This window comes from Haliotis cracherodii, unplaced genomic scaffold (genome assembly GCF_022045235.1).
Source record: "Haliotis cracherodii isolate W230 unplaced genomic scaffold, xgHalCrac1.p SCAF_18, whole genome shotgun sequence".
Lineage (NCBI taxonomy): Eukaryota > Metazoa > Mollusca > Gastropoda > Lepetellida > Haliotidae > Haliotis > Haliotis cracherodii.
Genome location: NW_027266273.1, coordinates 13,199,116 through 13,213,705, shown reverse-complemented (window position 1 = coordinate 13,213,705; position 14,590 = coordinate 13,199,116). Strand labels below are relative to the sequence as shown.

The window sequence follows — 14,590 nt, the reverse complement described above, 5'->3', positions numbered from 1 at the left end:
AGAACAACAGGAATCACCGACAACAGCCTTTAAACAAAATATATATGAAATATAAAATAATATATGCTGTATTCCGACCTATTTGAACACGATCGGCTATGTCCGGTTACAGATAGGGTGAGGTTAGCCGAAAGTATTCTGGCGTCTCATAACTATTTTCACGCAAAATATATGAGTGAGTGAGTGAGTGAGTAACGCCGCTATTAACATTATTACAGTTATAGCACGGCGTGTCAGCTTAATGGGGGAGGAAAGCCCGAAGTGATTCAGGTCTTAGACGTTTACTACTTCGGTGAAACCCACGAGCACGGGTATGGTGCTGACAAACCTAGAAACATAATCGGGGCGAACCGGGATTCGAACCCACAATCATAGGTTTCTGGCGTGCCCAAGGGACGCAACTCTGCCCAGCAAATCGCGGAGCCTTAGACGACTGGGCCACCTGTGCCCCTGTCTAGTCATGAAGAAGCTTACATGGCCGTATAAAACAAGTGAGATGAAAAAAAACAAAACAAGGTTATATTTTACAGAGAGGAATATATGTGATCAGGAATTAGGCTCTTGAAAACATTTGTCTGTTTACACAAATCATAGTTAGAGAGATTTTTTAATAACAGATTGGATGGATATGTCAAACCAGAAACACCCATTCCTATATCCTCCTTCATGTTCCACTTCGTGACGTGGGATAATGAATATTTAAGGCCCAAGGGACGCAATTCTGCACAGCGAATCGCGGCGCCTTAGACGACTGGGCCACCCGTGCCCCCCAAAATATATGAAAAGAAAAGATAATTAGTTATAATTAGTTATAATTAGTTATAATTCTTCACTTAATGCCCACTGACAATGAAAAAAGTTCCATTTATCAATATTAGCTCCCGATAATTAAAGAGTGGGTGAGTATAGTTTTATGCCGCTATTGCAACAATATCAGGATGGTGGACACCGGGAATGGGTTTCGCACAATTAGCCATGTGTTGAATCGAACTGGGCCTTGGGTGTGACAAGCGAACGCTTAAACCATTAGGCTACCCACCGCCCAAGGGATAAATAGTTGTAATTAACAACACTCAGCATCGTCAGAGAATACCAAGGATCCTCCACACCCTTTCATCTTTGTTTCCTTAAGGTGTATGCTTGTGTATAACTTATTACTTATTATATTGGGGAGGTCGGGTAGCCTAGTGGTTAAAGCGTTCGCTCGTCACGCCGAAGACCCGGGTTCGATTCCCGACATGGGTACAATGTATGGAGCCCATTTCTGGTGTCCCCCGCCGTGATATTGCTGGAATATTGCTAAAAGCGGCGTAAAACCATAGTCAGTCAATAGTCACTTATTATATTACTGATATGTAAATTGAACAACAGTCCAATGCATGGCCACGTTGTTTGGGTATCATCGTGTTTGAATAAATTGCGACACGTGGCACCTTTTTTGCAAACACCTGGTGTCACCACATATGTTTTACCACTATTTTCCCGCTTACGTTTAATGGAATCTGTTTCGGCAGATATTCGAGACTGCAGTGTGACATGCTGAAACAACCGAGAGCAGATACTCCAGTGATGGAAGGCCAATACCCCCGTAATTCAGCGCTCTGCATACACCTGGATAACCGAGGGCCCACTGACCCATCTATAAAGGCATGTTTCATGGATGGGCAATTTGGAGATAACCTTTTCTAATATGGAATCTACGCTCGAAACCTCTTAATTTGAAAACACACTAGGTTTATCTCCAAATTGTCCATGCACGATTCCGTGTATACACTGAAAAGTGAATTTATAGATGGGTCAATGGGCCAAGTCTAAAATGTAAAACAACTTCCTTAGACAGAGGATCAAGGTTTGTGTTCCGTAAACTTTATGAAGCCAACATAGACAAAGGCGCAAACCTATCGAAACGCGTTGTGGTCAGGCGGTCGTATGTATCAAGCCTTCATTTTATCTCAGCATGGGAAAAGGAACGAGTGACTCGGTGATCCAAGGCGCAGCAATTCGCCATATAGAGTTTCGTCCCTTAGCCGTGCCAGTATCTGCTGTTTTAGTACCAGATAACCTTTATCTGTCAGGGCCGCGTCCGTGCTCTGTGGAATTTTGAAAATGGACAACATCTTCGACCCTGCGTTACCATTGGTTTTCCTTCCACATTAAACAGACACAGATAACACCAGACACTGTTCAAAGCGGCAAAACTCACTCTTATAATGTATTGATCAAACATTTTGGATGTACGTTATTGACAACACGAACGCCACAATATTGATGACATGCAGAGGTATATTTATTCGAGATAATGAAAAGATATTAGACGTTGGTCAGAGTTAATCGAATTCCAGTATCAGTATAAAGGTGTCGCCTTTACAGCAGATCTGTCCTTACATCTTGTTGCTAACAAGAGTTGGGAGGTGTGGCAGATGGGTGGTGGAGCTGCTGGTGTCGTCGCGGTAGACGGTGGTGCGGCTGAGGATGGCCTTGACGATGAGGATGATACAGAGGAGGAGCACCAATACGAGCGCGACGGACAGCGCCACCACAGTGGTGATCATCTCGGAGTCCATAGCACATTCCGCCGTGTCTTCTTTCTTCTGGACAGCTGAAAAGAGCGCCGCATGTATCAAAGATAGACACCCAATTCTCATGTTAGAAGATTGTATTTTTTCCAAAAGGCGAATGCGCAAATCTGACAAACATGCTATCTCGACAAGAAAAATTATGGTAAATGCATTTTAGTAACCACGCACTTAAAACATATAAGCCGTGCCAAGAGTTTAGATTACGAATGTCGAGAAAGTCCCTTCCAGTTTCCATAGTCTAGTACAACAACCCACTCAGCTGTTATGAATCTAAACGACGTGCACCATTCATCAAATGTTCATGCTCTGTTATTTTGAAAAAAATACACAAACAACACGCAGCGTCTTATTCTGCCAAACCAAATTACACTGACAGGCCGATTACCTTTCGGGACTTTCATATAAAATACCGGGAAAAAGAAAGTATGCACTTGAAAATTGTGTTTGACCCCTAAGTTAACAAAACGTTTCCATTTTGAAAATAATCGTCAAAACACTGCAACATTAAACAGAACTATGAAACCGAACCAAATGCAGCACCATCAAATAAACTTTGTTTGTTTGTTTCATTTCAGTTGGCAGTTTACATAGGAATATTACAAGAGAGAGAGATGCAATTTTGTATGTGTGTGTATGTGAGAGAGAGAGAGATAGAGAGAGAGAGACAGAGAGAGAGAGAGGGGGGGAGGGGGAGAGAGAAAGAGAGAGGTAGGGGAGAGAGAGAGGGAGGGAGGGAGAGAGAGAGAGACAGGGGAGAGAGAGACAGGGAGGTGGGAGAGAGAGAGAGAGAGAGAGAGAGAGAGAGGGAGAGAGAGAGAGAGAGAGGGGGGGGGGAGGGGGAGGAGGAGGAGGGGTTACACTGCGTGTGCGCTCGTACCCGTGGTGTCTGACGTTTGGCGCTCTCCGATAGTGTACATCCCCCGGAGCACCTTGTTTTCACTCCCCTCAGCCTGTCGCTTTCGTCGTCCATATCCCGTGTTCTCTCCAGCTGTGCAGTTTACCTGCAACGCATTCATTCACGTTATTCACAGGTACTCACAGATAACTGAGTTCCAGAATCCGCCCATCCAACATTTCTTATATGAGTAAAAAATGATTAAAGCATGGAAAACGAGTCAGAAGGGGAAGGAGAAGGGTAGAACTCTTTTTCTTGAATTTTATTAAAAACTTATTTTCTCTCATTTCGTCTTAATTCAAAGAACTCCGACCTTTTTTTGTATCACTTATTAATTATACATATTAAGTGGATGGGAAAATAGAGCAGAAAATTTGAAACCAGAATTAAAAAAGATATTCCGTTTTACCCTAAGCACTGATATAAATTCAAAGTACATTCATGAAGGTGTGTTTAGCGGTTCTTGGACAAAAAAATTAGTTGGAGTGAGTGTGGTCTTACGCCGCTTGTCGCAATATCCCAACAATATCACGGCGGAGGAAACCAGAAAAAGCTTTCGCATCGTACCCATGTGGAGAATCAACTCGGCCATCAGGCATGATGAGCCACAATGTTAGCCACGAGGCTACCCCACTACCCCTACACTGTATTCTGTAGTCACGTGACACAGGGAACGTACCGGGGCACATGCCGACGCTCTCTGGCAGGTTCTGATGGCGCACGTGACGTCGACAGAAGAACCATAGATGAATTTGAAGGCCGAGAAGCCGAAAGTGACCTCCGGTCCTCCGGTAACCGTGCCGTTCAGGTCGTTGACCATTAGCAGACCCAGGTCGGTTGACTTGCAGCTATGGACGAGACATGACATATTTAGTCGTCAGGGCGCTACATGTATTAGTGAAAGAGTTGAAGTTAAGTCCGCTTTATAAACATGCATCAAATTATCGTACCAACAAAGATCCCGACTGCCGAAGCAATTGCCGTATGTTAAGGTTTGTATCTATCTATTCATTTCGTATTTATCTTGACTGGTGTCATCTAATTCCGGTTACAATATTGTTCGTCTTACCACCATCGATAACTGTTCAACCAAGACACTTTTTTCAGTTGTCCGGACAATTCAATATCCGGACGATTTTGACTGAAAATGACGCTGGCAGGACCCACGGTATACATATTTAAAACAGATGATGTTGTATGACACTTACCTGCCTTCTATGAATGTAGCATCCTTATAGTTTACGTTATCGGCCGCCAGGGTATTGGTGGCCACACACCTCTCTACTCGGATGCTATCAAAGCCTGGGACGAAAACAAACTTGTTACTATAACTTTGCATCATTACACAGCACGCCGATAAACTATTGACAAGGATTCGGCACAACCACGGCATCTAGGTCAGGTCGCCACTCCAAGCAATGCTATATTATTACACTAATGTCGCATTCAGGGTTACCCGTGTGCTTTAGGACATGACACCTCAGAGCATTTTCGTCAACTAGCATCCATTAGCTGAATGTGTGCTGAATGTGGTAAAGATATACATTATAGGTATATTAGTATATCACTAGGAGACTGTAGCATACACAGTTATATCCCCGAAGGGATTCAGGCGAAGAATAATTCCTTGGTATATGTTTGGCCTCAGAAGATGCATTGTGTCACCTGTATGCATGGGGCTGTTCCCTATTGAATCACTGCCCATGACAAAAAACACTGCCTTGATTTGCTCTGTCTGGCTCCTGTGGGGGTGATCCCAACAACCTATGCTCTTTGTACGAGGCCATCAAATGGATCGGGAAGCACGTTAGGTAAATTGTACGGCGATTCTCGTCGTGTCATCGTTCCCTGACGGGCTTGGACGTTGCACATACTATCAATCATTGGATTGTCCGGTCAAAAATAGCCGTGCCATATAGCTTGACTATTGCTGAATGCGGCGTAAAATCAACAAAGTAGACTGTGGCATAAAATGGCATTCACTGATTCCCAGTGATTTACTTACGTTTAAGTCCCTCGTCCGAGAGTGAGATGTTGATGAGTACGAGGTCCCCGAGCTGAAGGGGGGAGGTGACGGCAGAACCATTCACGTACAGAGCCATGTCCACATCCGAGTCCAGGGGGGTGTTCCCCAGAGTACGACTGTCGAGGTCACTACGGGGAGACAAGCCAAGTTGAAATGCAACAAGCTCCTTATCTTTTGAACAAACCCAATTACTCATTCAATTAGTATTAGTGTACAGTACATACATCCTGTGCACTCAAAAGGACCCACGTGGTCGATCACCAGTTGATGGAAACAGAAAGACGTACATGTTAAAACGTGTGGTGTATCCCCGGGCAAGAGTGCCTCTGTTCACCCAGCAGGGAATAGGTACCCGATATGTCAGGTGGATGTATAAACCCTCTAAGGCCCGAAGGCAACTTGGGTTGTATACTCCCAAGAGAGTTGAGAATGATGATTGGAAGGTAAACAGATCCCCTGGTCAGTGAACACATAAAACCGCATTTGAGCTGAAACTAGTACCTGCTGAATACATGTTATGATATGATATGATATGATATGATATGATATGACAAAGTATGAAGATATATGAAAACTGTTATGGATAACATGTCGTTTCATGGCTACTTTTTACCCCTTCATTTGGTGAATTCTATTGATGAAGGGGCAAGACGAAGCCCAGAAACGTCACAAAGAAAGGTGACTGCACCTGTTGTTATCCTTAAAAGTTTCATGTCTTCAACTTCTAAATGCCAATCAAAGACTTGATATATCATATACAAGGTAACAATTGGAATTGTCCTAATATTTTCAATGTATGCTCATATCAATCAAGAATCACCCCAGTAGGGAAAACACGTTAGGTCATGAGACGTGGGACAGATCTGCCTCAGGCCCCGTAATAAGAATATTTTTTAGGGGCGGTTGGGTGGTCTATTGGTTAAAGCATTCGCTCGTCACGCCGAAGACCCGGGTTCCATTCCCGACATGGGTACAATGTGTGAAGCCCATTTCTGGTGTCCCCCGCCGTGATATTACTGGAATATTGCTAAAAGCGGCGTAAAACCATACTCACTCACTCAATATATGTTTACCCCCAAGTGAAGAGATATATAATGGTTGCAAGAAAAAGGTCTTTCTTCAACAAAGCCACGACTGTTATTTTATGCAATTACTACTTTTGTGAGGCAACTTAAATATTTGCCGCCTTCATATGGCCGGAGTGGTGCAGGGTGCAGCGCTGGGCAACACAAACTTACTTTATTATCAAATCGTGTTAGTGGCTGTTGCTACTAGTACAGCAGGACGTGAGTACCCACTTCGTTAACACACTGAATTTCAGTGGTCCAGTCATATAATTTTCATTTGCCTTTAAAGCCCTATGGAATCTGTTTGGGCAGAATATCGAGAATGATCGTTCTCTTGGGTATTGAATTTACAGATGAAGGTTAATCTGTTCAGTAAATGATTATGTACTTATAAGGGCATGTTACCTGTCTATGACCGTAACATTGACGGCACCGATGGTTTTGTTGATGGTGTCACCAGCCCCACAGACAGCGCAAATCCTCTGGTCACGTGACGTGAATGTATTTGGGTTGAAGAGAACGTAGAAACATCTAGTCGAGGTTCCTGCCTGTAAAGGAGAGTGTGCGAGTGAGTGGTGAAGGAAGTTCTTCCTACATGTTAGGAAATCAACGTGTCATCCGAGGCCCATATGACCAGCGTTTGAAATGTATGTATCATTAGGCTGCCAGATCTACATTTATTACTCAGGTAATGAAAAAAAATACCATTCATGTCACTATATACATATATGATGAGGTGTTATAAATATGGCCTCGTTTTAATGTATTTTCTAACGTGTGAACTAATAGTAAATGCTGTTCCTAGATGACACAGAGTAAAATACCCTTGAAATTGTGTATGACAAGATTAAGATTTAGTACATTGTATATGTAACATGTATAGGCTTCATTCTCTCATAAATATGTTTATATGTCTAATGACTATACTGTTGCGTTACGAACACTATTTTAAGGAAATCATTCATATAAGTAACTATGTTTGCATAACATACGAATAATCCTCGCTCCGACATCCCCCAACCTCAAAATATTAAATAGTCAATTCCCAAGTAAATTCAGGGTTATGAATTTTAAGTCATACACAGTCTGCCGGAACTGAATAAGTCCCCGAGGACAATACAATAATATGCAAGCGTTTTAAAGGTTGGGTGATGTTCAGAATTATGAGGGGGGCACGGGTGGCCCAGTCGTCTAAAGCGCCGCGATTCGCTGTGCAGAGTTTCGTCCCTTGGGCACGCTAGAAATCTATGATTGTGGGTTCGAATCCCGGTTCGCCCCAATAAGGTTTGTCAGCACCATACCCGTGCTCGTGGGTTTCACCGAACTGGTAAACGTCTAAGACCTGAATCACTACGGGCTTTCCTCCCACATTAAGCTGACACGCCGCGATATAACTGGAATACTGTTTAAAGCGGCGTGAAACCCAACTCACTCACTCACTCAGAATTATGACATATTTAAACGCCAGTCTTCATATTCAGTTGAATACTATAATTAGCCCAAAGTTTTAATTCTATGACTTTTCTCGAGTTTCTACAGAATAACATTTGTTTGACTTTCTGAGAAGATGTACAGACCTGAAACACACACGTGTATGGTAAATAATAATGGTGATCTAATATGATCTCTGTCTATGTGTTAGTACAGTAAACTACGTTTATAACGAAAACGCTTATAACGAACTGGCGGATACAACAAACTGGTCTTTTTGGTACCGACCATTGGCTGTATGTGTTGCATATATGCTTATAACGACTACGGTTATATGCTTATAACGAACTAAAATTAGTGGTCCCTTTGATATTAATGAGTGAGTGAGTTACTACGTGTTCTGCCATAGTTTGCTGTTGAAACAGTTTAATAAATATTAAATCAGTCAATTGATTATTCTGTCGATGACATCGACTTGTTGGTAAGCAGCATTCTTTGAAAGAAGGGTGGAATCGTTTTGACTGACATACATGCACATCGTAAGTATTTTAACAACATTCTCGGGAAGAACGGATTCGTAATAACTATGCCTACATCGTAAGTACTATAACAAAAATCTCGGAAGCACGGTGGACTGGTTCTGGCTGACTGTACTCACAGCGCTGTCAAAGGTAGCGTTGCCGCAGTCGGCGTTTATGTCTGTGATGTTGATCTGATGGACTCCTGCGTTATCGGTAAAGGTACAATCTGCCATTCCTTGGCTCCCCTCCACGAATATGGTTCCCGTGAAGCTGGGTACAAACGGCGTGATGTCAAGGGTCATTAAATCTGGGCTGCAAGTCACTTCATCTGAGGAAGAAATACAAAGCGTGAGGCATCAACGTTCTATGTTGTTAAGCTGTAACCATCTGGTGAGATAGAGGAGGTTCTCAGCATACAGCAGCACAGACAGATGGTGATGTGATCTCCTTATTTGAATAGGTCTTCAGCAACCTATGCTTGCCGAAAAAGGCGATTATGCTTGTAGTAAGAGGCGACTGACGGGTTTAGGTGGTCAGGCTCGCTGACTTGGTTGATGCATTTCATCGTATCCCAATTGCGTGGATGGATGCTCATGATGTCAATCACTGGAGTGTCTGGTCCAGACTTGATTATTTACAGACCGCCGTCATATAGCTGGAATATTGCTGAGTGCAGCGTTGAACAACAAACAAACAGTGCAATAACTGGTGACGAGCCCTTAATTATTCTGCTAAATTGACATATGTAAGATGTTGGAATTCCCTATATATCAGGAAAATTAATAAATGGTGACGAACTTCTTATCTTTCTATTACCTTGACAAATGGTGAGAAATAGAATGGCTACTATTATACAGTAAACTGATATATGGTAAGGAACTCCTTATTATTCACTTGAATGTGACAAATGGTGAGATATGGCATCTCCTTATTATACAGTAAAGTGATAAATGGTCATATTGCATCTTCTTATTATACAGTAAATTGATACGTGAGATCGTACATACAGCGGAGAGTGCTACAGTCAGTCCCGATGTACTCCTCTGGACAAAGGCACGTGTATGATGTTCCATTGCTGTGACAGGTGCCCCCGTTCTGACAAGTAGAAGTCGAATTGCAGTTCCCCTGGTCTACCTCAGCTGTAAAAGTAAATGCGATAAATATAATGTACACGTGTAATCTCCGCGTCTGTATAGGACAAATATTGATCTTTAGCTTTGTTTGACAGTGAAAAACGCTAATTCGTTGTAAAGCATTTGCTTATCGAGTAGTAATCTCTAGTACAGTAGTTGGGACTTTTGAAATACATGTAGTTATTTTTAGTCGTTTGTACGCTAATATCGATGTTTATTAAATAATATTCTACTGTAGCTATATTCTAAGAAGTTAACTTTGGTAACGGATTCCATCTGATTAGTACAAACCTATGTTGACAGTTGCGCGCCTTTAGCGAACCAAGATTCTGATCTTTGGCTGGAATCCCAGATTCGCATTGATGATGATACTCAGTTAGTCAGTACCACACCCTTGCCCGTGGGATTTGACAAACGGGGATACGTCTAAGGTCTAAGGCCTCATGATTGTTTTGGGATCTCTCACACAACTTACCCATGACGGCGCCTCAGTCATGCATTGTGAAGGTGTCCGGGTCTATTCTGACAGGTAGAGTGTGACACAACTTACCCATGACGGCGCCTCAGTCATATACTGTGAAGGTGTCCGGGTCTATTCTGACAGGTAGAGTGTGACACAACTTACCCATGACGGCGCCTCAGTCATATACTGTGAAGGTGTCCGGGTCTATTCTGACAGGTAGAGTGTGACACAACGTACCTGTGATGGCGCCTCGGTCATACACTGTGAAGGTGTCCGGGTCTATTCAGACATGTAGGGTGTGACGCTACTTTCCTGTGACGGCGCTACAGTCATATATTGTGAAGGTGGCCGGGTCTATTCAGACATGTAGGGTGTGACGCTACTTACCTGTGACGGCGCTACAGTCGTATCCTGTGAAGGTTGCGGCGCACGCACACACTCCAGAATCAAGGTCGCAACTACCACCATTTTGACATAGACCGTCACTCCGACCACAGTGGAAGTCCCCATTCACTAGGAATACAAAGGAGTAGATAAGACACATGTTAACGCCCTGGAATTATCTTCAGTCTGTTCTGTGCATGGCATATAGATCCATATCTCTAACTGCTGGTATGGGAGCCTGTCTGTTGCAAATAAATCTAAAATACATAAAATATTAAATACAGCATGCCAAACCTTAGGTACCCAATTTCAACACATCAGCGAAACTTATGAGCAGCAAATTGTCAAAAAGGCGCGTAGGATACTAAATGACAGCAGTCATATACTTCATATCAGTTTCCACCTTCTGCTGATACTGAAAACGAACTGGGCCCGGAAACCATTCATACCAGTCAGTATAAGTCATCTAAATGTTTATCTGTTTGATACTTTTTAACAGTTCGCTGTACACAAATCTTAGCCTGTCGTTCTCCATTTATTAAAGTTTACTCTTGTTGTGATATAAATATATATACTTTTGAAATACCATTCCTTGTCGTCACTGTCAATTTTCTACACGTTTGTACTCGTGGTTATAGTAGTAAGTGTCCTATATTCTTATGTACATATTTTAATATCAGATATTTTAGTGCTACTCAACTGTGCAAAATGAATTTTCCTTGGTATGATTAAGTTTTATCTTATTTTAATCTTATCTTATCTCTTATAGGTTGTGATTACGAGTGAATTATGTCGGCAGTATTTCGGCTATAGTGTGCCAGGGTAGGATTACATAAACTCTCAAGACAAGAAACTATACACTTGTAAATTGGATGTGTCAAAACAATTACAAACGTTGTCAAAACGGCAAAACAGTCGCCGAAACACTGCAAACGTAACGTCCAAAATACAACTATGATACCTTTACTTAATACAGCACCTTCGAATAACCCGTTCTTGTTTGTTTCAGTTTTAGCCTGCATCAAATATGGGTGTATACCCTTTGCCCGGCAGTAATGCTATTGATATAATAACTAAACAACACTTACCCCCGAATAGCAGCCATTAAACATATAGTAGTGTTCGTGCTCAACATATCGCCGCGAATAGCTGCAAAATTGCTGATGCGGCGTTAAGCAATATTCACTCACTCACTCACTCGTACTTAACATAAACATGCCTTGAACAGCACTATAACTGTGTGTATAACAGATGCTGAAGACCTATTCTATACGTGGCAAGGACAATCACAGAGCTAGAGACCCGTGAAGGTCCGGGGTAGAATAGGTCTTCAGCAACCAATGCTTGCCGTGAAAGGCGACTATGCTTGTCGTAAGTGGCGACTGACGGGATCGGGTGGTCAGGCTCGCTGACGTGGTTGATGCATGTCATCGTATCCCGATTGCGTGGATCGATGCTCGTGATGTCAATCACTGGATTGTCTGTTCCAGACTCGATTATTTACAGACCGCCGTCATACAGCTGTAACATTGCTGTTTGCGGCGTTAAACAACAAACAAACAAACAAACAAACAGACAGACAGACAAACAAACAAACAGACAGACAAACAAACACAGAGCTGGAAGCGAGGCCACTGAGGCGTAAAACGTCAGATGATGATATATAACACGGACATGCAATTCTGACAATTGTGATGTGATGTCACTTTGACCAATATTTTTCTCCGTTGGACAGTTAAAACTTTATGAATCTTTATGAATCTTTATGTATCTTTATGTACCAAGATTAAGAATACAGTCACCGACAAAGAAGTAACCTACCAGATGCTACCAGGAGCGCCGCCACGGCAAGGAGAGGAATGCTCAACTTCATGCTGGTGTGCAGATGTCTCGACCAGAAGAAAAGGCTGGCATGGAAAACATTACATCAGGTGTGAGATCAGTGAGACTGGAAGGTTGGTTGGTTGGTTTGTTGTTTAACGCCGCACTCAGCAATATTCCAGCTATATGTAAATAATCGAGTCGGGACAAGACAATCCAGTGATTAATATCATGAGCATCGATCCACGCAATTGGGATCGATGACATTCATCAACCAAGTCAGCGAGCCTGACCACCCGATCCCATTAGTCGCCTTTTACGACAAACATAGTCACCGTTTACGGCAAGCATAGTCACCGTGTACGGCAAGCATGGGTTGCTGAAGACGTGACAGGAAGGAGATGTGTATACCTCATTGCGATCTTACTCACAGTGAGTGAGTGAGTTTGCTTTTTCGCCGCTTTGAGCAAAGTTCCAGCAATATCACGTCGGGGAACACTAATAATGGGCTCACACATTGTACCCATTTTGGGAATGGAACCCGCGTCTTCGGCGTGACGAGCGAACGCTTTAACCATTAGGCTACCCGACCGCCCTTAGGTGGTATCGGTTTCGAATCCAAGATTCACGCCGATTGTGACTCTTTCTTTCAATCCATTCGTCTATGCCCTGCGTCACTGGCTTTCTTTCATCGTTAAAAGGGGCACGAGTGGCCCAGTCGTCTAAGGCGCCGCGATTCGCTGTGCAGAGTTGCGTCCCTTGGGCACGCCTGAAACCTATGATTGTGGGTTCGAATCCCCGATTATGTTTCAAGGTTTGTCAACACCATACCCGTGCTCATGGGTTTCACCGAAGTGTTAACGTCTGAGACCTACATCACTTGGGGCTTCCCTCCCACATTAAGCTGACACGCCGCGATGTAACTGGAATACTGTGAAAAGCGGCGTTAAACCCAACTCACTCACACTCATCATTATGAACTATGTTACGCATAGTTGACATGTGGGATTATTTGGAAAAGAAAAAATAGGACCCACAAGAAAGCAGCTTTTGTAGACGTGGCAAGAGGTGATACGGATTCTTAATTCATGAATATTATGGATAAAAGAGAAAGTTCTTGCACCGGCACAAAACATGCACGTCTCGAATATGTACGTAATATACTTTTTTGGCGACAAACAATTACTCCAAAAGACATACTTGCTTACCCAGAGATTGCTTGCAACCCACCCATACACAATATCATAGAGAGTTAGTAAGTAGAGATTTGCGCCAGTTCAAACAATATTTCGGAAACATCACGGCGGGAGACACTTGAAATGGTAGTCATACATTTGTAGGAAATTGTAGGAATCGATAGAATAATAATAACAACAATAAGAAATAAATAAAAATGATAGTAATCATCATCATCAGCATCATCATCATCATCATCATCATCTACACCATTTGAATAAGACATAGACAATTGTACTTACCGCTGCAGACGTTTGCCGTGAAGAAAGACGACTGGCTTCACCGCACGAGTGCTTACTGGACTGGCGTCTTCTTATGTGCGTCTTCTTATGCGTGTCGGCAATACTAGATATATTAATAACTTTTTCGCTTTTATACCAGTTTAGTAAATATATCACGTGGTAGGAACATGCAGTTCGATTTGTCTTATATTGCTGGTCAGAATAGGGGAATGATAACTCGAGTCACATGGGGACACAGCCCCGCCCCCCTGCAGGTTCAGCGGGCCATGACTATAGCGGTACACTCACAGATTTGCACAAGATTCGCACACCAGTGGGAAAGTTACTCTTTTAACTGAACCAAGAAAGATCGATGATTTAATTTCAATATAAGCAAAAGACAGAACATACCACTTTTTGTATATAGCTTGACGTCACTTTGTTTGATCCGCTTGGCAAAGTTATATTGCTCTTAAATATTTGTGTCGACAGGGGTAGAATGTGTCTCTTTTGGTTCGAATATTCATAAAAATGATTGTTTGATTGATTGTTCAATGACGCACTCAGCAAAACTCTAACTAAATAAATGTAAGTAATCAAGTCTGGAACAGACAATCCGGTGACTGACATCATGATCATCGATCTACGCAATTAGGATACGGTGACATGCAATCATTCAAGTCACCGAGCCTGACCACCCGATCTATTTAATCGCCAGGCACAAGTTGTTGCAATTGGGGACCTATGTTCTTACCCCGAATCCCACAGAGTCGAATATTGGTTAAGATCAATTTCACCAAGGCCTAATTGCAA

At 42.7% G+C, this 14,590-nt stretch overlaps 1 protein-coding gene across 1 annotated transcript; it reads right to left on the bottom strand.

The window, feature by feature from the left end:
- Positions 1-2,279: 2,279 nt before the first annotated feature.
- Positions 2,280-13,884, bottom strand: LOC139465282 (EGF-like domain-containing protein 2). Its single transcript, XM_071246962.1, has 11 exons — positions 13,799-13,884; positions 12,321-12,406; positions 10,503-10,628; positions 9,527-9,658; positions 8,657-8,847; positions 6,973-7,115; positions 5,480-5,628; positions 4,683-4,776; positions 4,154-4,322; positions 3,457-3,580; positions 2,280-2,599 (listed from the first exon to the last, which is right to left on the bottom strand). The coding sequence occupies exons 2-11, from the start codon at positions 12,370-12,372 to the stop codon at positions 2,382-2,384; spliced, it is 1,398 nt and encodes a 465-aa protein (XP_071103063.1). The 5' UTR covers positions 12,373-12,406; positions 13,799-13,884; the 3' UTR covers positions 2,280-2,381.
- Between the last annotated feature and the right edge of the window lie 706 nt (positions 13,885-14,590).

Coding starts and splice junctions, on each gene's coding strand:
- LOC139465282 (XM_071246962.1), bottom strand. CDS start 12,372: ATGAAGTTGAGCATTCCTCTCCTTGCCGTGGCGGCGCTCCTGGTAGCA. Junction 4,777..5,479: donor CTCGGACGAGGGACTTAAAC/GTAAGTAAATCA, acceptor TTTTCGTCCCAG/GCTTTGATAGCATCCGAGTA. Junction 4,323..4,682: donor GCTACATTCATAGAAGGCAG/GTAAGTGTCATA, acceptor TCTCGTCCATAG/CTGCAAGTCAACCGACCTGG.